Genomic DNA, 24,766 nt, shown 5'->3' with positions numbered 1-24,766 from the left:
TGTAGAAACAAAAAAGCTTCCTTTAAAAATGTAAGTAAGATCATAATATATAGGTTTTCTGCAACTTGCTTTTTTAACTTAACAAGGTATTGTGGGGATGTTTCTGTGGCTGCACAGGGTGGTGCAAAAGTAGGTTTACAGTTGTTTCTATGGAAAATAATATAATAATTAATAAATGATGATACAAGAATAAACTCTGTTTTGCGTACTCACAACTGAAACCTACTTTTGCCTCATCCTGAATATAGAACTCTACCTTACTGTTTTTATTTTTAAAAATTATTGATTGATTGATTGATTGATTTTTAGGGAGAGAGGGAGAAACATCAATTTGTTGTTCCACTTATTTATGCACTCATTGGTTGATTCTTGTACTGTATGTGTCCTGATCAGAGCTCACACCCACAACCTTGGCATATCGGGACAACACTCTAACCAACTGAGCTACCCGGCTAGGACTCTACCTCATTGTTTTTAATTGCAATAATATTCCTTTTTTTTTTTAATCCTTACCCAGTGATATTTTTCCATTGATTTTTTGAGAGAGTGGAAGAGAGAAGGACAGAGAGAAATATCGATGTGAGAGAAACACATTGATTGGTTGTCTTCTGCACATGCCCCAGCCAGGGCCTGGGCAGGAGAGGAGCCTGCAATTCAGGTACATGCCCTTGACCGGAATTGAACCCAGAACCCTTCAGTCCACAGGCCAATGCTCTTTCCACTGAGTCAAACCAACTAGGGCTGCACATAATATTCTTCCAAAAATAGTCTATGCATAATATACATAAACATTATATTCTCCCCCCCCCCCCCGCCAACACATTGTAGCACACTATACACACCGTATTCTTTAGTAACTACTTCCATATTGATACACATTTAGAGTCTTCAAATATCTCACGAGTATGGACTATACTACAGTGAAATCCTAACAACTGAGAAGTTCCCCAGAATAGAGGTAAACAGATTTTATTTTTTTAAAGGAGTAAATACTTTAAAAGATTTTTTTAAATTGATTTTTAGAGAGAAAGAGGAGAGAAGAGAGAAACATCTATGTGGGAGCATAACATCAATTGACTGTCTCCTGCACATCCCTTACTGGGGTGGATCTGCAACCTGGGCATGTACCTTAACTGGGAATCGAACCTAAGGGCCAAACTGTGGGGAAAAGTCTTCCTACATAAATTACATTCATGGATTCTTTGATATTCAACAAGGCTTGAGCTATAACTGAAGACTTTCCCACATTTCTTACAGTGATAGGGTTTTTGTCTAGTATGAATTCTCTGATGTCTAATAAGAATTGAGCTCTTCGTAAAGGCTTTCATTACACCAACAGGGTTTATTTCCACCATGAGTTTTCTGATGTTCAGCAAAGGATGTATACCTGAAAGATTCTCCACATTTATTACAATGATAGGGTTTCTTTCATGTATGCATTCTTTAGTGCCTATTAAGAGTTGCTATCAGGAGCTCTTGCTAAGAGGCCTGATGAAAGAACTCCTGCCTCCACCTCTCCCTCCTGACTACCTGTTCTTTTGGGTGTGGGGGTTGTGATATTTTCAATCAGTCCTGCCTCTTTCGGCTTGTGTCCCATTAATCATGTATTTTTTCCTCAGGAGCATCTGTATCAGAATCTTGAGGTCTGAGCTCCTGTATATTAGTGCTACACCCTTAGCCCATTCCTCACAATTTATAAATTCCTTTTCTTACATTTTCAGTGCCATTAGAAGCCAGCTGGCTTCAATTAAATAAATAAATAAACAAACAAACAAACAAACAAACAAACAAATAAAGACACTTTTGAAGTAATTTAACACTGAAAGACTGATTAAACCCATGCTATCTTAAAAATAAAAATAAAAATAAAAGTTGAGCTCTCTTCCTAAAGCCTTTTCCACATTCATTATATTAATATGGTTTCTCACCAGTATGGATTTTCTGATGTTCCAACATAGTTGAATTATCCCTGAAAGCTTTTCCAAATTTATACATTTAAAAGGCTTTTCTCCACTGTTTTCTCCCATAAAGAGTAAGGGCTATCTTCTGAGCAAAGGCTTTCTCACAGTCTTTACATTTGTAGCATGTCTGACTGTTATGAGTTCTCTGGTTACTTAAAAAGATACCGTTCTTTCTGAAAGCGTTTGTCCATTCATTGCATGGGGTTTCTTCCCAGAGTGAATTCTGTGATGATTAATAATTGTTAAGTGTTTATTAAGAGAAAATGTCCACATTCAATACATCTATAAGGTTGCTTATGTGAATTTTATGATGGTTTAAAAGAAATGAGATTTTCATATAGGCTATCCCACATTCTTTACCTTATAGGATTTCTCACCAGTATGATTTCTCTCATGGCTAATATAGGAGGAATTAGATTTGAAGACTTTCCCACATTATAGTACTACTTCTCTATGGAGCTTCTGTCCTCCCAGTCCAGACCAATATCAGTCATAATACTTTTTATTCACTCTTCCAGAGCAGGTCCTTCAGAAGTATTTTGCTTTAGGGCTGACATCTTTGTTTCAAACAAGTACTCCTGGACTGCAGAACTTCTCCTACCTTCATTCAGGGCTGTGCCTCTTGCTCCAGTTAGGCAGTTAATTTTGGTTGGAAGAGAGAATCTCCACAGACACCAAATTTCCATAGTTTTCTAGCATCACATCCCTATACATGTCCACTGAATAGCATCCAGGCATCTCCATTCAATCTGAGTAAAGGCTATAGCCACATCCTCAAATGTCAAGTGATCCCTGCATCTAGGTAGTTGGTAGTCTTGGAGCCATCTGTCTCCAGGCAAGGGCAGAGAATCTTGCATAAACCAATAGTTCTTGGTGCTGGAAGTCCAAAATTAAGGTGTTGGCAGGTTTGATGTTCTGAGACTTTAGGTGGAATGCTTCCTTGACTCTTCCTGGCGTTTGGTGGTCACTGTCAATCCTTAGCATTCCGTGGCTTGCAGGTGATTCACTCCAATCTCCGCCTCTGTTGTCACGTGGCCTTCTTCTTGTTTGTCTCTCTAGATCATTGATTTTAGACTTTTATGAAATAAGCATTTAAACCTATAAATGTCCCTCTAAACCAGTGATGGGCAACCTTTTGAGCTTGGTGTGTCAAACTTCGCCAAAAAACTGAGCATAACTCGGGTAGTGTGTCACTTTGAGGACAAAACATTATTTTGCAAATGTTTCATCCTCAGGAGCAGCAAATGTTTCATCCTCGGCATGCGGCCGCCCAGCGGCCGCATGTCATCAGAAATGGCTACGCGTGTCAGTGCTGACACGCATGTCATAGGTTCGCCATCACTGCTCTAAACATTACTTTAACTACATCCCACAAATTTTGATATGTTTTGTTTTAATTTTCATTCAAATATTTTCTAATTTCCCTCATGTAGTTTCAACTTACACTTGGCATAAATTAGTGTTCAAAGATTAAAAGGGACCATTATCCAGATGTCTGGAGCTCTTTCTCTGTGGAGCTTTTCCGTTTCTGGTAGTTTGCTCTAAAATGCTATCACAGTCACTCTGAACTCTCTTTCTCAGCAAGACCTCTCTGTTTTGCTTTGGATCTCTTACCCTGTACCACAATTTTCAGCTTGCTTCTATATGGAAAGCCAAGGTAGTCATACCTTGTTTGTTTCCTCTTTTTTTTAGGTCACAGCCCTGAACTATCTGTTGTTCAATATCTAAAAACAGTTGTTTCATATATTTTGTCTGGTTTTCTAACTTCTCATGTTGGGAGGGCAAGTACTATGGCAATTTCTTCCTTAAGGGCAGAAGTGGGGGGGCGGTCATAGTACATTTTTCAAAATATAAAATAGTAGCTTGCAGAAAACTACAATTTATTTTCATCTGTGTGGACCTCTTCAGTGTTAAACATGACAGAATTATTCTGAGAAGAATGATGAAAAATTGATATAAAGGTAACAGTAGTTACTGAACAATATTTTGATTTCAACAAAGTCTATATACACTCAGCTGTTACCAAGATTCATACCATTGGTTACTTTGTGGGAAGATGAATGAGGAAATGAGGGGTATTTCTGTAGCTCTTGGTAACTTTGGTGTTTTTTTTCATAGTTGCTATTTCTTCATTATTAAAAAAAATTTTTTTTTATTGATTTTTAGAGAGGAAGGGAGAGGGAGAGAGAGAGAGAAACATCAGTGATGAGAGAGAATCATTGATCGGCTGACTACTGCATGCCCCACTCTGGGGATCGAGTCCACAACCCAGGCATGTACCCTGACCAGGAATCGAATGGTGACCTCTTGGTTCATAGGTTGATTCTTAACCACCGAGCCATGCCAGCTGAGCTATTTCTTCATTTTCTTAAGGAAGTTCTGTCTTTTTATGGCCTTCCAAATTGCTTGTTTAGTGTTAGGGTGGTGCTAATGTATCTCTCTAGTCTTGTAAAGAACAATGGCAAGTTGGCTTTCCTAGCACTTGCTTAGCTCAGTGATCCAGAAGCCTGCCTTTATTCTCTCAGTAGCCTGGTGTCCACATTTAGTCTCTTGGACATTTAGTAGGTATTTTCTGGGAGTTAGGTTGACTTTGGATGATTATCAGTTTGTTACTTTAGCTAGTCATAGCCCTTTTTCAGTTATGTGTACATGCAGACATATGATGATCCATCTCTTTAATACTTTGATTCTTCTGCATATTTTCTATATTAATTCTAAAATATACTTTATGTTATACTAACAGGGCCAGGGCTAGGGTGAAGAAAGAGGCACATAGGACATAAAATTTAAGGAGACACTCACTCTCAAGGGTTGGGTAAGCCAACCTTGCACTTGAATGACTCTGAGAATAAGCGCCTTCTTAAATTTTGGGCCCCAGGCACCTCTCTTGCCTTATTCTGGTTCTGGCCCTATATCACCCTGACTACAGTTGGTTATAGAGACCTATATAACAGTACCTTAAAATGAACTCTGTATAACAACTTTCATTTAGAGAATGTGCTCTGACTTGACTTCATTTAAGAATACAGAAGTGAAAATCAATGCTATGCCTTAAGTAATTCAGCAGCCCAAAAGTTCCTCCATAAGCAGCATTAGCCAGAATTTTGGACCATTTATCTAGGTTAACTACAGTAGGTCATTGTTTTACCTATCATGACATAGCTTATCATGATTAAAATTTTGTTAAGCTTGACTACTGGTCTGGCTGATACCATGATATGCAAAACCACCTGACTCTGGCAAACATTTGGTTAGAATATGATAAACCTGTAACTTGCAAAAGGTCAAGCATCTGTTTGTATTGCTGCCAGTTCAGTGGGGGACATATTCCAGCTTGTTTAGCTATCTGCTCTTCTGGTCTCTTAGTCTTCACACTGTTCCTGAGAAACATCTTGATGCGCACGTGCGCGCCCTCCACCCCTTCCTCCATACACTGCCACCAGAATAGCTCTTTTGATTATTTTTTTTTTCCTGTTTTACAAACTGGATGGAATTCTCTGTAAAAGGTCTACTTGGAAGGGAATTATTTAGAGAGGAACCAGCAATGAATGTGGATCAATACTCTACAAGCTAAAATATCCTGAGCCAAAAACACTCTCTTTTGCATCTTCTGTTCCTCTTACTAGATAGCTTTCCCACTCTCTTAAAAACCAGTTTTCACAATAGCCTCAAATGTTGGTGTTCAGGATTCTTTACAGAGTAGTAGTCTGTTTTTATTTCATCTTTAAATATTTTCATTCTTTATTTTTAGATGCCAGTGAGAGCAGGTGCAAGCAGGTGAAGACACAATTTGGAGTTGGCTTGATATCTGGGGGAGAAAATTACCTCCGGCTTCTTGAAGGAACCCCCTCTCTCCAGACATGTTGGACTGCCTGCTGCCAGGACTCTGCATGTCATGCCCTTTGGTGGTTAGAAGGGATGTGCATTCAGGCAGACTGCAACAGTTCCCAGAGCTGCCGGACTTTTAGGACAGACTCTTCCAATTCCATGCTGGTGTTTTTTAAGAAATTCCAAGCTGCAGATGACTTGGGCTTTCTACCTGAAGATGTTGCACCTCATATTCTGGGGCTAGGTTGGAGCAGGGCATCTCAGAGGAGGCAGAGCCTTCCCAGAGCTCCACTCCGACCTGCTGTATCTTCCACTGACCAGCAGAACTTAATCAGGAGGCTTCAGAAGAGAGAGAGTCCCAGTGAAGAAGTTATACCTATAGTGACACAGCATTCTGAAGTGAATGACTCCAAGGAACTGGGTGATCTGAAAACCAATGGCTCCGAAGAGGTAAGCATATTATGAATAAGGAGCAGAGAATCTGTTAAATCTGTTTTTACATTTGGCACACCTAGGTAATGAGGCTGTGCTTGTGGCCAGTGCTCCTAGGCTGAGGAGTGTATGTATAAAGCTGCTTAGTGTCATCTTTGTGGGTGCTTCCCAGATGAACAAGGGTAATTTGACCTTAGAGATATTCACTCCATGCAAGTCTGACATTGTTTTGATAAAAGCAGAAAGTTGCTCATTATCTAGTCTAAACTGGTTGTTGGCTGCAGGTAAGTGCCATTGTGTGGGTGTTAGTCTCCACCAACAATTCTGCAGTGATTTCTGCCAGATTGCAAAACACTTGATTGATGTGGTTTCAGTCAAGTTCTCCTCCTTTTCCCCTATCTCCTGCCTGTAAACATATTCCTTATGAGGTCATTTCTATTCCAGTCTGAAGTAACCAGGGCTGGTAGTGCAGATTAAGACCTGACCTGCTGGGGCTAGGGAGCTGGATGTGGCCGTTAGCCAAGAGGTTTCTACGGTGAATTCTCACAAGCTTTGTATGCCAAAGGAGGTACCACCAGTAGAGTTTATTCCGCTTATTATGTTTCTTCATTGTTGATCTTCCTGGGCAAATTATTAAAAGGAATGACTCACTCCATGCTCAGTCTCCCTTGATTCCTGTGACTTATTTTTGTATTTGTTTTGTCCTAGTTGTCTCTATCAAGTTGAAGCCAGAGTGGGGAGGCAGTACTGCATGCCTGGCACTGTGTGTGCTGATCATTTTGCCATGTCATTTTATTGAATTTTCATAGCAATATTTCCAAATAGGTGTTACTAACCCTGCTTTACCATTTCAAAGTTTGTCAGGTGAGGAAACTGAGGCCTAAAGTTAAACAGTTTGATCATGCAGCTAATGAATAGCAAACCTAGAATTGGAACCCAGATTTAATATTAAGAAAAGAACTTTCAGTCCAGTATTAGAGATTATAGACTTAGGCTTAATATGCCCATAAACATTTATAGACACCTATTATCAAGGTCAGGCACTTTTCTAAGCACTGGAGATACATAGGTAAACAAGACATGATCTGTTCCCTCAGGAAGTTTACAGTCTAGTGGAGACTCAGACATGAAAATAGATATTTACAATAGTGTATAATTATTGCATTAGTAGAGTTATATGCACAATACAATAGGATCACAAAAGAGGAAGTGATCCACTTGAGCAGGGAGATGGTGTGTATGTTCAGGGAACACTTTATAGAGATGTTTAACTTATTTCTCAAGGGAAAGTAGGCTTTCACTAAGGGATTAAAGATATTATAAGTATTCTGGACAGAGGCACCGTGTATGCAAGGCTCAGTCTATCAGCAAATATTTATTGCACATTTACTAGGACAGGGTACTATACTAAAGTTAGGCACTAGGAATATTATAGTAAATAAGATAAACATGATTTCTGCCCGAATAGAGCTTACACTCTGGCAAGGAAGACAGATATTACATTTATAACTAGAGGCCCGGTGCATGAAATTCATGCGGGGGTGTCCCTCAGCCCAGCCTGCACCCTCTCCAATCTGGGACCCCTTTCACAATCCAGGACTGCTGGCTCCCAACTGCTCGCCTGCCTGCCTTCCTGATTGCCCCTAACCGCTTCTGCCTGCCAGCCTGATCACCCCCTAACCATTCCCCTGCCAGCCTGATTGATGCCTAACTGCCCTCCTCTGCTGGCCTGGTCACCCCTAAATGCCCTCCCCTGCAGGCATGGTCACCCCTAACTGCCCTCCCCTGCAGTCCAGGTCCCCCCCAACTGCCCTCCCCTGCAGGTCTGGGTCCCCCCCAACTGCCCTTCTCTGCTGGCCTGATCGCCCACAACTGCCCTCCCTTGCAGGCCTGGTCCCTCCCAACTGCCCTTCTCTGCTGGCCATCTTGTGTCCACATGGGGGCAGCCATCTTCGACCACATGGGGGCAGTCATCTTGTGTGTTGGAGTGATGGTCAATTTGCATATTACTTTTTTATTAGTTAGGATAATTAGATAATTATAAGTTTGATGCAGGTTGTGAAAGGATAAATGCAGATTCTTTAAGAGCATCTAGTAGGGACCTAATCAAGACTAAGGGGTAAGGTTAGGCTACTTTAAGAAAGGAAAGTTTAATCTGAGACTTGAAGTAGAATTAGAAGCTAGGGAAAGAAACAAGCCAAGGGTATTTCAGGCAGAGGGGATAACAGTTTCAAAGTTTGTCACATGGCAAGATCAAGAAGTTGAGAGACACTGGTCTTTGTCAAACAGAGCAAGAGAGCTAGTGGTGCAAGAAAAGACTTGAGAGGTGTGCAGAGCCTTAAGGCCTTCTTAAAATATTGGTCTTTATTTAAGGAGGGAATGGCATGATCAGATAGGTTTCTCTGTGGTGAATAGACTGGAGAAGGGCAAGAATATACAGGGAGCACTCAAATAGGAGGCTCTTCAAGCAAGGGAACCATTGAACTAAAAAAGGAGGTTGAAGATACAGGAAAGGGGGTAAAAAATAATCCCTCAGAGCTATGGTCCTCAAACTTTAGCATGCATCAGAATCACCTGAAGGCTTGTTAAACATTGCTGGGCCCCAACTTGAGAGTTTGTGATTTAGTAGGTCTAGAGCGAGGCCTGAGAATTTGCATTTGTAAAATGCTGGAGAATGCTGAAACTACTGGTCTGAGAAGGGTATTTCAGGAACCATTGCCTTCTAGGACTGGGGCGTTAGAATCCAGAGACTGGAACACAAGAGTAGCTTTAAGCAGGAGAAGAGACATCCCCTTCATTGTGATAGGAAGGAAGAAATGCATGGATATAAGGGCAGCTAAGGTAGATTTTGAGGTTTGGTAGAGAACATTGTGATAATTTTAATCTTGTTCCTGTTGTTGGTTTTTTTTTTGGTGGTTTTTTTTTTTTTTTTTCCAGAAGTGGGGTAGTTACTGAGAGCAGAAGCAAAGATAGCTGGAGTGGGGATAGGTGGGTAGGGGAAGGAATATCAGAAGTTTAGAGAGAGCAGTAAAGGTCTGAAATAGCCATTGTGAAGCATAGGAGATGGCAGAATAGGTAAGGAAATAGAAAGATTGCTGGGCAGCATTGAAGGAGACCATGAATTTATAAGAGTGGTAGTGATAGTTTGATTCATCCAAGATTGGAACTTTGCCAGTCTTGTGTAAAAGGAAACTGGGGCATGAAAATTGAGATTATTGTCAAGAGAGTGGATGAAAGAGAGAGTGTAAGAAGATAGGAAAAGAAGCAAAGATAGGTGCTGACAGAGATATGATAGAAGAGATATACCTGATATTCACAGGTTTTGCTGATAGAAAGCATACATATGGGGCACAGGTAAATGTGAGTCCTGCAAGGATAGGAGATAGTAGTCAGGGATATTTGAAGTTAAGATTTAGGAGGTGGAGAAGTGCCTACAGGATCTAGGGTGTAGCTGTGGAAGAAGGTTGCTGGGGTAGAGTGGAGAAGAAATTTATTGACGACAGGGAGCTCAAGAGAACATACTAAATGAGCTATCCATGTAGACATTGAAATAGACTTTACCATGATGATGATAATAGCAATAGCTAATGTTTATTGAGTGAGCACTTAATATGTGCCAGATACCGTTCTGCACCCTTTACATGTATTAACTCTTTTAATTCATACAACAAATCCTATGAAGTAGTATTATCATCTCTAGTTTATAAATGAGGAAGCTCAAGAAAAGAAAGGTTAAGAAGCATGGCCACCCTAGCCGGTTTGGCTCAGTGAATAGAGCATCAGTCTGCGGACTGAAGGGTCCCAGGTTCGATTCTGGTCAAGGGCATGTACCTTGGTTGCGGGCACATCCCCAGTAGAGAGTATGTAGGAGGCAGCTGGTCGATGTTTCTCTCTCTTCGATGTTTCTAGCTCTCTATCCCTCTCCCTTCCTCTCTGTAAAAAATCAATAAAATACATTAAACAAAAAAAAGCATGGCCAAGGCAACATAGCTAATATATGGTAGTATCAAGACTTGAATCCAGGCACTCTGCTTCTATCCAGAGTCTGTTCTCTTAACTAGGCAAGGACTTGGGGTGAAGAGGAATTTTGAGAGCCAGATACCAAAACTATCAGTAAAGTAGGAGTAACTAGTATGTTGGGAGATGACAGCTATGATGAGAGTTGAAGTGTAGTGCAGCAAGATGGCAGAGGAGAAGAGGTTTTTACAAAGAAGATAGAAGAGTAATTGTTTGCAAAGAGAATTGGGAAGGGGAGTCAATAACATAGCAACCCACCTTCAATCCTAAAGTATGGGAGAATAAGTAGCCATCATACATGGAAACAGTATCTTCAGGGGAGGGCAGGCTTACAGTTAAGAATAGGTGGTCACTAGTTCATGGGCACTTGACCTGTGTGGTTATACAAATCTCCACTCTTAGAAAGGCCCTGTTTTTGGTTTAATACTCTACTGTTGTTGTCATCTTAAAATTCTTAATAATTTTAATAGAGTTTGAACAAAAGATCCTGCATTTTCATTTTGCACCAGATCCTGCAAATTATGTAGCCTGTCCTGCAGGAGGTATAGGGAACAAAACATGAAACGACTGAGCATACAAGTGACTTATTAATCATGGAGTAGTAATTCCAAGACAATTCAATGGAATATTTGGGTGAAAGAAAAGGAGGTTGGGTCTCACAGGAGAGGAAGTATGGATGATTATAGGGGTAACAGTTTAGTATAGTAAATGTTTAACAGCTGGGTTTTCCTAGAAAACAAAAACAAGCCCTGAATTGTAGACTTTATCAATTTCATAGTGTAAATACTATCACCATAACCAATTTCAAGCTACCAACATGAACTCACTGAACACAGAGTTAGAAGAGATGGGTACAGTCAGCACACTACAGGATAATTGTGATCAATAAAATTAGAAGTGTGCTGGGGCTGACCGGCAGACCCTGAACGATGGATGAGTGATTACTCTAACACGATTTTGTGAAAGAGAAGGGCTAAGGCACTACTTGACTATCGTCACCAAGTAGTCCCCTTCGCCTGCCTCCTTAGGTTTTTATTGTCATAACCTGTAGATACAAGTAGTAGGGTAAGTATCCTTCAGAAAGTATACGCTTTTACAAGGGCGGGTCTTTAAAGACTAAACATAGAGATTCTAGCAAAACACCCCTGGGAATCGGACTTGTTTGGAAAAGTCAAGATAGGGGCTGCCGCCTTCGGCAAGGTCCCCTCAGAGGCCCCGACCTTTCAGAGATTCCTCCTTATAGACATTCCAACCAAGTCCCCTGCTTCCCCACAGAAGTAGACTAGTAAAATGAAAATATGGTAGATTTAGACCTGATAATCTCCTGGAACAGAGGTCGGCAAACTGCGGCTCGCGAGCCACATGCGGCTCTTTGGCCCCTTGAGTTTTTAGCAAAGGCCAGCTTAGGAGTACCCTAATTAAGTTAATAACAATGTACCTACCTATATAGTTTAAGTTTAAAAAATTTGGCTCTCAAAAGAAATTTCAATAGTTGTACTGTTGATATTTGGCTCTGTTGACTAATGAGTTTGCCGACCACTGTCCTGGAAGATGGTGAAAGCTCGAACTCAGTCCTTATAGACTTCATCTGTATAGACTTCATCTGAAGGAAGATCCTGTATTTTATTCTTGTTCACCAGCTGTGGGCAGTGGCAATAAATTGCTGCCAGTGAACAGGATCTCAAGTTTAATGGTCTAACATGGAGAATGGGTGTGGGGGATATTGAATTTGAATATTGAGCCCCAAAGGTGGGAGTGAGCCTTTGTGCACAGAGGCAGCATAGAATTTGGCATCTTTTGAGAACTGCAAGCATTGCTAAAAAATGGGGCCAAGTGAAGTTTTCAGATCCAGACAAGTTATGTTTGACCTTACATACTATGCTTAGGAAGGCCATGGATAGCTTTGGAAGGGTGGTGAGGTCACCTTCCTTGTACATTCAGAACGGTTAACTGGTAGGCATTTCTTTTAGGAGAGGACTTAGTGTTCAAACTTCTGTTTATGCACTGGGGAATGGAAGAGAAATGTATACACGGCAGATCTTCTCCTTCTAATTAGGGATGACTGGCTAGCAGGACTAGTTTCTAGTTTGTACTGTTTTCACTAAGGTAGGTCAAGCAACTCTGCATCCAAAATGGGAAGAAATTGTATCATAAATTGTTCTTGTCTTGCCTGAAATGTCTGCAGAGCTCTAGAGGCCCTGTGTTGTCAGTAGCATTTTTCATTCTTTTGGAAATATACATATATTGTATCCAAGAGCAAGTATTGTGGATCTTTTGCAATTCCCAAAGTGGAAAGGAATATCACCAATTTATTTCCCTCTCTCAACTTAAAGAAGGAGAAGCTGATAATGCTTGGTTTAATTACCGCTTTGGCTCTATGCCATGAACCTCTGAATTGCTAGCAAGAGGAGCCTGCAGGTTTGTTGATTTGGTACTGGAACATTTGCAGTATAAGCATTTCAGTTTCTGGCAATTAATTGCTGCCTTTGTGAAAGAAGAAGAGAGCATTCTCTTTGAGCCCAGGAAATGCAGATCCTATTAGGTTATCCCTACACATAAGGTTTGACTTTAGGAGACTGAGATCCTCCTCTCTCTACCATCCATCTCCCTGTTTCCAGTCAATAATCACAGCATTTCAACCCCTACAGGCCAGGGGCTTTCTGAGGAACAAATGACTGAGTGGGTAAATGAGCCAAGCCCTTGGACACCTCTCTGCTGCCTTTTTTTTCACCGAGGAAAACTCTTGTCCAGAGCATACCTCTCACCAGGAGATAGAGGTGTTGAGTGTGGGCAGTGACACAAAAGAGCCTCTCACATCCAAGGACAGAAGCCCCAGCAGTTCTCTTTCTTCCCTTCCTCCCTGCTTTTGTTTTGTTTTGGTTTGTTTATTGGTTTTTTTTTTTTTTTTTGCTTGGTTGCTTTCTTTCGGTTTTTGTTTTTAAATCTTTCCTTTAATCCTTTGGGCTTGTAAAATTTTTGCCAAGGGTTCATTTATTATTCTGACCATTATTTCCTGACAAATTTGGAATCCCTCAGGACCTAGTTTTTCCCAAATTCTCATCTTTATTTATCTGAGCAGCAGATACCAAAATTTTTTTTAGCCCTAGGCCCCCCTCAGCTCTTTGCCTGTGTAATTTGTATGGGTTTCTAACCCCTGAGTGACCTAGGCTTTTTCAATACTGTCTGTGTGCATATATTCACTAAACACTCTCCCAATCCTACCTCCCCACCCTTCTAATCTTACATGAGTGGCTTATTTTATGACGAGAAAACCTGGGCCGAAACCGGTTTGGCTCAGTGGATAGAGAGTTGTTCTTCGGACTGAGGGATCCCAGGTTCGATTCCGGTCAAGGGCATGTGCATTGGTTGCGGGCACATCCCCGGTGTGGGGTGTGTAGGAGGCAGCTGGTCGGTGTTTCTCTCTCATCGATGTTTCTAGCTTTCTATCCCTCTCCCTTCCTCTCTGTAAAAAATCAATAAAATATATTAAAAAAAAAAAAAAAAAAGAAGAAGAAGAAGAGAAAACCTGGGCAGCTCATTTCCTTGTGTGGGGGTGTGCAGAAATTCCTACTATTGTACTTTTTCCTTTTTCTAAAGTATTAGTGCCTGAACTATAATGCCCTTTATTTTTTCTCACAACAGTTGTTTTACTTTCTCTCTTAGTATTCTGGTTCTTTAATCTGCTTATCTGATTTTAATATGTGAAATGAATTTGACATGTTTTTGTTGGCTACTTTGTAAGTTAATTAATAAGGCAAGTGTTGATTTTGGTGTGAATTTATTAACAGATCCTTGCTAATTGGCCAAACTTGAGCTACAGTAAAAAAGTCTCAAAAGCTGCTAAGACTTAGGTAACAAAACATCCCTCCCCATTTCTCCTTTCTGTAATGGTCTTAGTTTCTCCAGGGAGATCTGAGAAGACATAACTTTGAACAAACTACTACAAACTTAAACCCTGCCATATTCACCAGCCTCATCTTTAGGTGCTAAGAATTGGCTTGGGTTATGTCTTTCATTCCCCACTGGCTTTGCTAGTGTAGGAAGACACTGTCTTTCATCTAGTAGGATTTTTGTTTGTGACAATGGTAGTTTTTATTTTAATACAGTTGTGTCTCAAATCAAAATGTTTTAAAAGCTGAATTTTTGCAAATCATCCTATATAATAAAAGCTTAATATGCAAATTGTTCGACCGGGAGTTCGACTACTCCCTATAATGTGCGCTGACCACCAGGGGGCGGTGCGGAATATGGCAGGCGTCGGCAGTGGAGGCGCTGCCAGCCCCAATGACAGTGGGACTGTGGCAGGATAGTGGAGCAGGTGAGCGGGCGGCGCCAGGCCAAGGCAGGTACAAGCGGGAGCCAGACCCACAGATGGCAACCAGTGGCAGCAGCGGGGGGTGGGGCCGCTGCCCGGCTCCCAGGAGCTGAGGGAACCAGGCATGGGCCTGGCCCTGATATTGCCCGCAGGCAGGATGGGGAAGCAGGTGAGGGAGTTGGCACCAGGCCATAGTGGGGTGCCAGGCAGGGCTGCGAGGTTGGGGGTGCGAGGTTGGGGCTGCGAGCCTAAGGGCATGAACTGGGGCCCGATCTCCACAGGCCACCCCGAAAGATTCCATCCAGGCACAAATTCATGCACCAGGCCTGTAGTTCTTTAATATTAAGTAAACACCAGGGTAGCATTTATCTTACCAAGGAGGGTCTCTACCTGGACTGTGAAGTTATGACCCAGGTAAGTATCAGCATCCTGTGTGTACCCTGAAGTCTACTACTCAAAACAGAATAGCCCATGATGGAGGTTTTTGTTTTTTGGTCATCTTGAATTATTGTATTAATCATAACCAGTGGGGCTGGCTTGCTTGGTTTGGAGAGGGTAGCTCCCAGACTGAGGGTGAGGAGAAAGGAGGAAGGAGCAAGAGGGAAAAAGAGGAAGAGAAACGAGAGATGGAGAAAGGGAACATGAATAAAAACCTTTCATCATTCTGAATAAAGCTCCTTTGAAGAAGAAATAGATGTACTCCTGGGGCATTATTATATGACTTAGAGTTTGTTCAGAATTGGGTTAGTTTTTATGATTTCTGTCAAATGCCAGAAAAAAATTGCCTAAGAAAATTTCATCCAGGTGTCCCAATCCTATATCATCCCCTAAAATGTCACTATTATTTCAGTTTCTGAAATAAAATAATTTGCTTCATATCTTCTTTTCCTTTTTCTTTAAAAATCATAATCCTATATAATAAAAGGCTAATATGCAAATACACCGAACGGTAGAACAACCGAACAAACAGTCGCTATGATGTGCACTGACCACCAGGGGCCATGTGAGTAACATGGCGGGCATTGACTGTGGCAGGAGGGTGGAGCAGGTCAGTGGGGGCGCCAGACCAAGGCACCGGTCGCTGTCATCAGGGTGAGCCTCTGGTGGTTACTGAAAATTCTTTGCTCCTGTGCACCGTGGTCCCGCCCGGCACTTGTACCTGCTGCTGGCACCAGCCCTGCTCGCATCTACTGCTGGCACCAGCCCCGTTTGCACCCACAGCTGGCGCCAGAGCTGCTGCTCACACCTGCTGCCCATGCCTGGTGCCGGTCCCAATCACTCAGCACCATCAGTGGGTGCGAGCGGTGGCTGCTGGCCCTGATCACCCTGAGTGCTTCTCCACCTGCCCCTGCTCCTGAGGGGCAATTGGGGCAGCAGCCACTGCTCGCACCAGCTGACAGCACCGCACCATCAGCTTGTGGGAGCGGCGGTGGCGGGAATGGGGCCGTGGGGGGAGGGCCTAGGCGGGGACGCGGAGAATGGGCCGAGACCCACCCCTGTGCCTACCGCAGCCTCGTGGTTCCTATCAAGGTGCACGAATTCGTGCACTGCGCCCCTAGTAAATAATAAAGCTGTTTCTTTAAAAATAAAACTCTTGTCTGCCTTAAAAATATTCATACTTCTACTTCTAGGAATCTATTCTAAAGCAGTAATTTCTAAATAAAGCAATGATGAGATGCTGTTTATTTAATAAAAAAGTAGAAGCTGACTAGAAAATGTACATTGTGCAGCCATTAAAAATGTATATCAGGTTGTATGGATGGCTTTTATGTTACTCTCATCTACTTTCTTTTTATATATATATTTTTTAGAGGCCCAGTGCACGAAATTCATGCCCGGGTAGGGTCCCTAGTGGCTGCCGACTGCTGGCCGGGGCCTCCCTTCCCTGGCTGCCGGTGGTCGGCCAGGACCTTCCTTTGTTCCACACCACCCCCTGGTGGTCAGCGCACATTATAGCGAGCAATCGAACTCCCAGTCGGTCAAACTCCCAAGAGGACACTTTGCATATTAAGCTTTTATATATATAGATTTTTATTTATTTCATAGAGGAAGGGAAGGGAGAGGGAGAGAGATAGAAACATCAATGATGAGAGAGAATTCCCGCACTCTGTCTACTGAGGATCGAGCCCGCAACCCGGGCATGTGCCCTTGACAGGAATCGAACATGGGACCTTTCAGTCCGCAGGCCAGCACTCTATCCACTGAGCCAAACTGGCTAGGGCTGTCTTCTACTTTTTACTTCAGCCATACTTGAATGTTTGCACTTCTGTGGACACCATACTTTTAAAAAAGTTTCATTAAGTATAATAGACATATAAACAGCTCATGTTTATAGTATACAATTTGATTAACTTTTATATATGTATATATCTATAAAACCATACCACAAAAAAGATATTCATTACCCCAAATGTTTCCTCTTGTCCTTTTGTAATCTGTCCTTATCCCTAGACAACCACTGATATGCTTTAGATTATTATAGATTTTCTAGAATTTAAAAATAAATGGAATTCTACATTATGTACTCTTTTTAAAAATATATATTTTATTGATTTTTTACAGAGAGGAAGGGAGAGGGTAGAGAGTTAGTAACATCGATAAGAGAGACATCAATGAGCTGCCTCCTGCACACCCCCTACTCGGGATGTGCCCACAACCAAGGTACTTGCCCTTGGCCGGAATCAAACCTGGGACCTTTCAGTCTGCAGGCTAACGCTCTATCCACTGAGCCAAACCGGTTAGGGCTGTACTCTTCTTTTTAACAGCATTATTGAGGAACAACTTACATCCAAAACTCACTCCTTTTAAGCATACAGTTCAATGATTTTAGTAATCATCACTATAATTCAGTTTATTAACATTTCTATCACTCCAAAAACTTCCCTTGTGCTAGTTTGCTTAAAAGCTCTCATGCCCAGCTGGTGTGGCTTAGTAGCTGAGCATTGACCCATGCACCAAGAGGTCCCCAGTTCGATTCTCATTCAGGGCACATGCCCTGGTTGTGGGTATGATCCCCAGTGCAGGGTGTACAGGAAGCAGTCGATCAATGTGTCTCTCATCAATGTTTCTATCTCTCTATCCCTCTCCCTTCCTCTCTCTCTAAAATCAATAAAAACTTATTTAAAAAAAAAGTTCCCTTGTGCCATCCCCATTCCCACCCCCAGTCCCAGGCATCCACTAATTTGATGTCTCTATAAATTTGCCTTTTCTGGACTTTTTATAAATAGAACCATATACTATGTAGTCTTTTTGTCTCTGGCTTCTTTCACTTAACATACAGTTCTGATGTTCATTCTTATATTACTAGAGGCCCGGTGCATGAAATTCATATACTTGGCGGGGGGGCCCTCAGCCCAGCCTGGCCTGCACCACCTCACTGTCCGGGAGCCCTTGGGGGATGTCCGACTGACAGCTTAGGCCTGCTCCCCAGGGGGCGGGCCTAAGCTGTCAGTCAGACATCCTTAGTGCTGTTGCAGAGGCAGGAGAGGCTCCTGCCACTGCCGCTGCACTCGCCAGCCCTGAGCCTGGCTCGGGGCTTCTGGCGGAGTGGCACTCCCCTGTGGGAGTGCACTGACTGCCAGAGGGCAGTTCCTGCATTGAGTGTCTGTCCCCTGGTGGTCAGTGTGCATCATAGCGACCAGTACTTCCACAGTTGGTGGATTTGCATATTAGCCTTTTATTATATAGAATGTGTCAGCAGTTGGTTCCTTTTCATTGCTGGATGGTATTTCATTGTATGGACATCTCATAATTTGTTTATCTACTCACTTGTTGATGGATTTTTGGATTGTTTCCATATTTTGGCTACAGATAAAGCTGCTAGGAACATTTATGTACCAGTCTTTGTATGGGCATTTGTTTTCATTTCTCTTGAATATATGCCTGGTGGTGGAATGGCTGGATCATATTGTAAGTGTATATTTACTATTTTAAGAAACTGCCAAACTCTTTTCCAAACAGTTGTACCATTTTACATCCCATTAGTAATATATGAAAGTTCCGTTTGCTCTACATTCTCACCACCACTTGGTATGGTGAGTCTTTTTCATTGTAGACATTGTAATAGATGTGTAATAAGATCACATTGTGGTTTTAATTTGCATTTCCTTAATGTCTGATGATGTTGAATATCTTTTCATGTGCTTATTTGCTGTCCATATTTTTTGGGTAAAGTGTTTGTTCATATTTCCCCTGACTTTAAAAAATTGGGTCATTTTCTTACATATATCTTATGCATCTAAGTCAGATATGTGATTTACAAATATTCTCTCTCAGTCTGTCTTGTCTTTTCATTCTCTTAGCAGTATCTTTCAAAGAGCAGATATAAATTTTGTTGATGTCCAGTTTATCAGCTTTTTTAATGGATCACGCTTTTGATATTGTATCTAAGAAAGATTTTTTCTTAAGTTTTCTTCTAAAAGTTTTATAGTTTTATTTATTTATTTTTAAATGTATTTTTTTTATTGTTGATAGTATTACAGATATCTCCTGTTTTCTCTCTCATACTTACTCCCTCCTCCCAACCCCTACCTCCCCCCCACCCCCACCAGGTCTTCACTACCCTATTGTCCGTGTCCATGGGCTATGTATATAGGCATATACGTTCTTTGGTTAAGTTTTATAGTTTTAGATTTTAAATTTAGGTCTAGAATTTTTTTGTACATGGTGGGAGTTATGGGTAGAAGGGTTTTGCTGTGTTTTGTTTATTAGCATATGAATATTCAGTTGTGCTAAGCATCATAATTTTTTTCTATCATTTCTCCATTGAATTGCTTTTCATCTTTATTGAAAACTAGTTAGCCATATATTTATGAACCTATTTCTGGATTCTCTTTGGTTCCATCAATTTACTTATTTATACTAACATCAACACCACACTGTCTTTTTTGTTGTTGTTAATTCTCACCTGAGGGTATTTTTTCCCATTGATTTTTTTAGAGAGAGTGAAAGGGAAGGGGGGGGGGGGGTTGAGAGAGAGAGAGAGAGACAGAGCGAGAGAAAGACAGAGACAGAGACATTGATGTGAGAGAGACACATCAATTGGTTGCCTCATGCACTCATCCCCACAGAGGCTGGGATGAACCTGCCACACAGGTATGTGACCCTGACCAAGAATCAAATCTGCGACCCTTTGGTGTCTGGGCCTACACTCTAAACACTGAGCAACACTGGCCAGGGCAATACCACACTGTCTTGATAGCTTTGTAATAAGCCTTTAAATCGGATGATGTAAATCTTACAATTTTGTATTTTGTTATAAAAAATGTTTTGACTATTCTAGGTCCTTTCTATTTCCATATAAATTGTAGAATCATCCATTTATTTTTATTTATTTTAAATCTTTATTGTTGAAAGTATTTAGTATGTTCTCTTTTCCCTTGTTGACCCCTTCTAACCTGCCCCTGCCCCTGCAGCCCAGGCCTTCACCCCTCCCCATTGTCTTTGTCCATGGGTTAGCATATATGCATACAAGTTCTTTGGTTGATCTCTTCCCACCCACCCACCCACCCACCTACCCCTGCCTTCCCTTTGAGATTCGACAATCTGTTTCATTTTCTTTTTTAAAAGCCCTCTAGGATTTTGATTAGGATTATATAGGGCTGTAAATCAATTGGGGAAGAATTGATAGCCTAATAATAATAGTGAGTCTACTAATCCATGAACACAGTATATTTTCCCTTTTATTTGAGTTATCTCTAATTTCTGTCAGTGATGTGTTGTAGTTTTTAGGGAACAGATCTCTCTTTTGTCAGATTTATCCCTAAGTATTTCATATTTTTTATGTATTATAATTGGTATTTTAAAAAATTTAGTTTCCATTTATTGCTAGTTTACAGAAATATAATTATCTTTTAGTCTATTGATTTTGTATCCTGAAACCTTGCAAAACTAACTTACTCATTCTGGTAACTTTTTTTGTAGATTCCATAGGATTTTCTATATGTGTAATCATGTTTCATGTTGTCTATGAATAAAGACCATTTTACTTCTTTTCCAATCTGGATGCCTTTTCTTTTTCTTGCCTATCACATTGGCTAGAACCTTCAATATATGTTTAATAGAAGTGATGAAATTGTACATACTTGCCTTGTTCTTGATTTTAGGAGAAATTATTCAGTCTTTACTATTAAGTATGATATTAGCTGTAGGTTTTTTAAAGATGTCTTTTACTTATTGGAGGAAGTTCCTTTTTATTCCTAGTTTTATGTGAATTTGTATCAGAAATAAATGTTGGCTTTTGTCAAATACTTTTTCTACATCTATTGAGATTTATATAGTTTTTCTGGTTTTAGTGTGTTAATGATGGTGAATAACTTGATTGATTTTCAATGTTAATCCAACCTTGCATTCCTGGGATAAATTCCATTTAGTCATGGTGTATTATCCTTTGTATAAAGTGTCATATTTTATTTAATAAAATTTTGTTAATTTTTGCATCTGTGTTCATGAGGGATATGTACTAGTAGTTTTCTTGTAATGTCTTTGTTGGGTTTTAATATCAGAGTAATGCTGGCCTTATAGAATGAGTTGAGCAATTTTCACTGTGCTTTAATTTTCTGAAAGGGTTTGTGTAGAATCGGTACTATTTATTACTTAAGTGCTCAATATAATTTTCTAGTGAAGTCATCTGGGCCTGGAGTTCTTTGTAGGAACATTTTAAACTCCAAACTCAATTTATGTAATAGCTCAGACGTCGTCAAACTACGGCCCACAGGCCACATGCGGGTGTTTTTGCCTTTTTGTTTTTTTACTTCAAAATAAGATATGTGCCGTGTGCATAGGAATTTGTTCATAGTTTTTAAACTATAGTCCGGCCCTCCAACGGTCTGAGGAACAGTGAACTGGCCCCCTGTTTAAAAAGTTTGAGGACCCCTGTAATAGCTATATAACTATTTTGATTATCGATAATAGCCCTTTTTGAGTGAGCTTTGACAGATTGTGTCTTTCAAGAAATTTATGCATTTTATCCTAGTAGTAAAATTTATTGGCATAAAATTGTTAACAATATTCTCTTATTACTCTTTTAATATGTTACCTCTCCTATTCCTGATATTAGTAATTTGTGTTCTCCCTTTTCCTTCGCTCTCCTCTCTCCTCCTGATCAGACTAGCTTGATTTTCTCCAAAACAATCTCTGGTTTCATCCGTTTTTCTCTATTGCTTTTCTATTTTTTATTTCATTGATTTATGTTCTAATCTTTATTATTTAATTTCTTCTGCTTAATTTGGATTTCACTTGCTCTTTTCTAGTTTCTGAAGTTATAATCTGGGGTAATTGATATGAGACTTCCTTCTTTCCTAACATAGGCATTTTAGGGCTATAAATTGCCCTCTAAATACTGCTTTAGCCACATCCTACAAATTTTGATATTTTTTGTTTACAGTTTCATTCAGTTCAGAATGCTTTAAATTTTCCCTTGTTACTACTCCTTTGAGTTGCTTAGAAGTATGTTATGTAGTTTTAAACTATTGGAGGGGACTTTCTAGATATTATTGTATTATTGATTGATAATTTAATGCCATTGTAGCCAGTGAACATTGTATGGCTTGAATCCTTTTAAATTTATTGAGACCTGTTTTATGGCTCAGAATATGGTTTATCCTGTTAAATATTTCATGTACAGTTGAAAGGAATATGTACCCTGCTATTTGTTGGGCACATGTTCTATAAATGTCAATTAGGTCATATTGGTTAGTGTTGTTCAGATTTTCTATATCCTTACTTCTTTTCTATTAATTTCTATCAGTTATTAGAGAGATAATGAAATAATCACCCTGTATTTGTAGATATATATGTTTCTCCTTACTGTTAGATCAGCTTTTGCTTCATGGTCTTTGAAGTCCTATTATTAGACTAGAGGCCCTGTGCATGAAAATTCATGCACTGGGGGGGAGGTCCCTCAGCCCAGCCTGCCCCCTCTCACAGTCTGGGAGCGCTCAGGGGCGGGAGGTGACCCGGTGATCAGAGGAAGGCGACACCCCATCACACCTCTGCTGCTGCCACTGCCAGCAGCGCAAGCCTCAGCCGGCCCTGGTTACCTGAGCCTCAGGCTGGCCCTGGGTGTCTGGTGGGCTGAGGGGACTGGGGGACTCCAGAGGCAGGTGTGCGGAGCGGCTGGGCCTGCCTGCCGCCCTGGCGGGGCTGAGGGGACTGGGCACCGCCATCTTGTGGCTGTGGGTGCAACCATCTTTGAGGGCGGGGCAGTCAATTAGCATATTCCCTCCTTATTGGCTATGGGCGCCGCCATCTTTGAGGGCATGGCAGTCAATTAGCATATTCCCTCCTTATTGGCTGTGGGCACTGCCATCTTTGAGGGCGGGACAGTCAGTTATCATATTCCCTCCTTATTGGCTGTGGGCGCCGCCATTTTGCGATGTTATGAGGGTCAATTAGCATATTCCATATTTATTAGATAGGATGTGTACATGTTTAGGATTATTATGTCCTCTTGTTGAATTGACTCTTTATCATTACAAAATTACCCTCGCTATCTCTGGTATTATTCTTTACTCCAAAATCTCTTTTGTCTGATATTAACATAGCCACTCAGGCTTCCTTTTGGTTAATCTTAGCATAATATATTTTTTTCCATCCAGTTACCTTTAACCTATTTGTGTCTTTATGTTTTAAGTAGATTTCTTACAGACTGCATATAGTTGGGTATTACTTTTTATTCAGTTTGACAATCTCTGCTGATTAACTGGAGTGATTATTAACATTATTGGATTCAAATCTACCAACTTAGTATTTATTTTCTGTTTGTCCCATATGTGCTTTGTTTATTTTGTCTCTATTTTTATGCTTCCTTTTGAATTAATGGGGTATATATTTTTTATATAGTTTATTGATATTTTTACAAAGAGAAAGGGCGAGGGATAGAAAGTTAGAAACATCGATGAGAGAGAAACATCCATCAGCTGCCTCCTGCACACCCCCTACTGGGGATGTGCCCGCGACCAAGGTACATGCCCTTGACCGGAATCGAACCTGGGACCTTTCAGTCTGCAGGCCGATGCTCTATCCACTGAGTCAAACTGGTTTCGGCTGGGGTATATTTTTTATTCTAGTTTACCTTTTGTTGATTTCCTAGTTGTGGTAAGCAGAATAATACCCCTTCCCCCCAAGGATGCCAATGTCCTAATCCAGGAACCTGTGAATATGTTGTTACATGGTAAAGAGGAATTAAGGTTGCAGATGGAATTAAAGTTATTAAACAGCTGACCTTAAAATAAGGAGATTATATTGGTCCAATTGAATCACAAGCATTCTTAAAAGTGGAAGAGGAAGTTATAACTATGGAAAAACACAGAAAGATGTAACATTGGTTGCTTTGAAAATGGAGGAAGGCAATCATGAACCAAGTCGGTGGGTAGCTCCTAGAAACTGAAAAAGAAAGGAAACCAATTCTCTCCTAAAGCCTCCAGAAAAGAACAACCCTGCCAACCCCTTCATTTTAGCCCAGTGAAATCTGTGTTGGATTTCTGTTCTATAGAACTGTAAGATGATACATTTGTGTGGTTATTAGTGTTCTAACTGATGCCCCATGAATTATGAAATTTTTATTCTGTCTTTTTGGAATAGGTATTATTCCTAGCATCCATGTAAACTCTGGATACTGTGCCCTGTAATCATTTTGGGTATTTCTTTCTCTGGACTTCGTCGTTTTGACAGACATATGGGATGATCAATACTAAGTTGAATACTTTAGGGGGATTCTCTTCAGATTTTTAGAGTTCTCTCTCTTTGTAGTTGTCTTCTCTCCCAGACTTCCAGCTACACATCTGAAACTCAAGAAGACTGCCAGTTTCTCTCTGGATTTCCTCTTCCTGTGCTGTGGCCTAGAAATTTTTTCGACAGTTGTCTGGGGCACTCATAGGACTCGTCTTATTTATTTATTTATTTATTTATTTATTTATATTTATTTTATTTATCTTTATTGTTGGATGCATTACAGATGTCCCCTTTGTTTTTTCCCCCATTGACCCCCTGTACCCTGTACCCACCCTTCCCTGGCCTTCACCACACTATTGTCTGTGTCCATGCATATGTGCATATAATTTCCCAGGTTAATCACTCCCCACTATTTTCATTTCTTAGGAATTGCTTTTCATTGGTTAATGTCAGTTTCTTGACTGCTATTGTTTGATATATTTTGTCTGGCTTTTGAATTGCAGATGGGATGATAAATCTAATCTCAGTTACTCCATCTTTT

At 40.7% G+C, this 24,766-nt stretch overlaps 1 protein-coding gene across 1 annotated transcript in view; it reads left to right on the top strand.

Annotated features, from left to right (window-relative positions):
* The window catches only part of KIAA0319L (KIAA0319 like), a 105,288-nt gene that overhangs the window by 35,519 nt on the left and 45,003 nt on the right, over positions 1-24,766 (top strand). The window contains exon 4 of the mRNA XM_054721410.1: positions 5,713-6,239. Within this exon, the coding sequence (XP_054577385.1) occupies positions 5,713-6,239 (527 nt within the window). The remainder of the gene's footprint in view (positions 1-5,712; positions 6,240-24,766) is intronic.

Source organism: Eptesicus fuscus, chromosome 9 (assembly GCF_027574615.1).
Source record: "Eptesicus fuscus isolate TK198812 chromosome 9, DD_ASM_mEF_20220401, whole genome shotgun sequence".
Classification (NCBI taxonomy): Eukaryota; Metazoa; Chordata; class Mammalia; order Chiroptera; family Vespertilionidae; genus Eptesicus; species Eptesicus fuscus.
The sequence above is the reverse complement of the archived record's forward strand: the minus strand, read 5'-3'. Positions and strand labels throughout refer to the sequence as shown.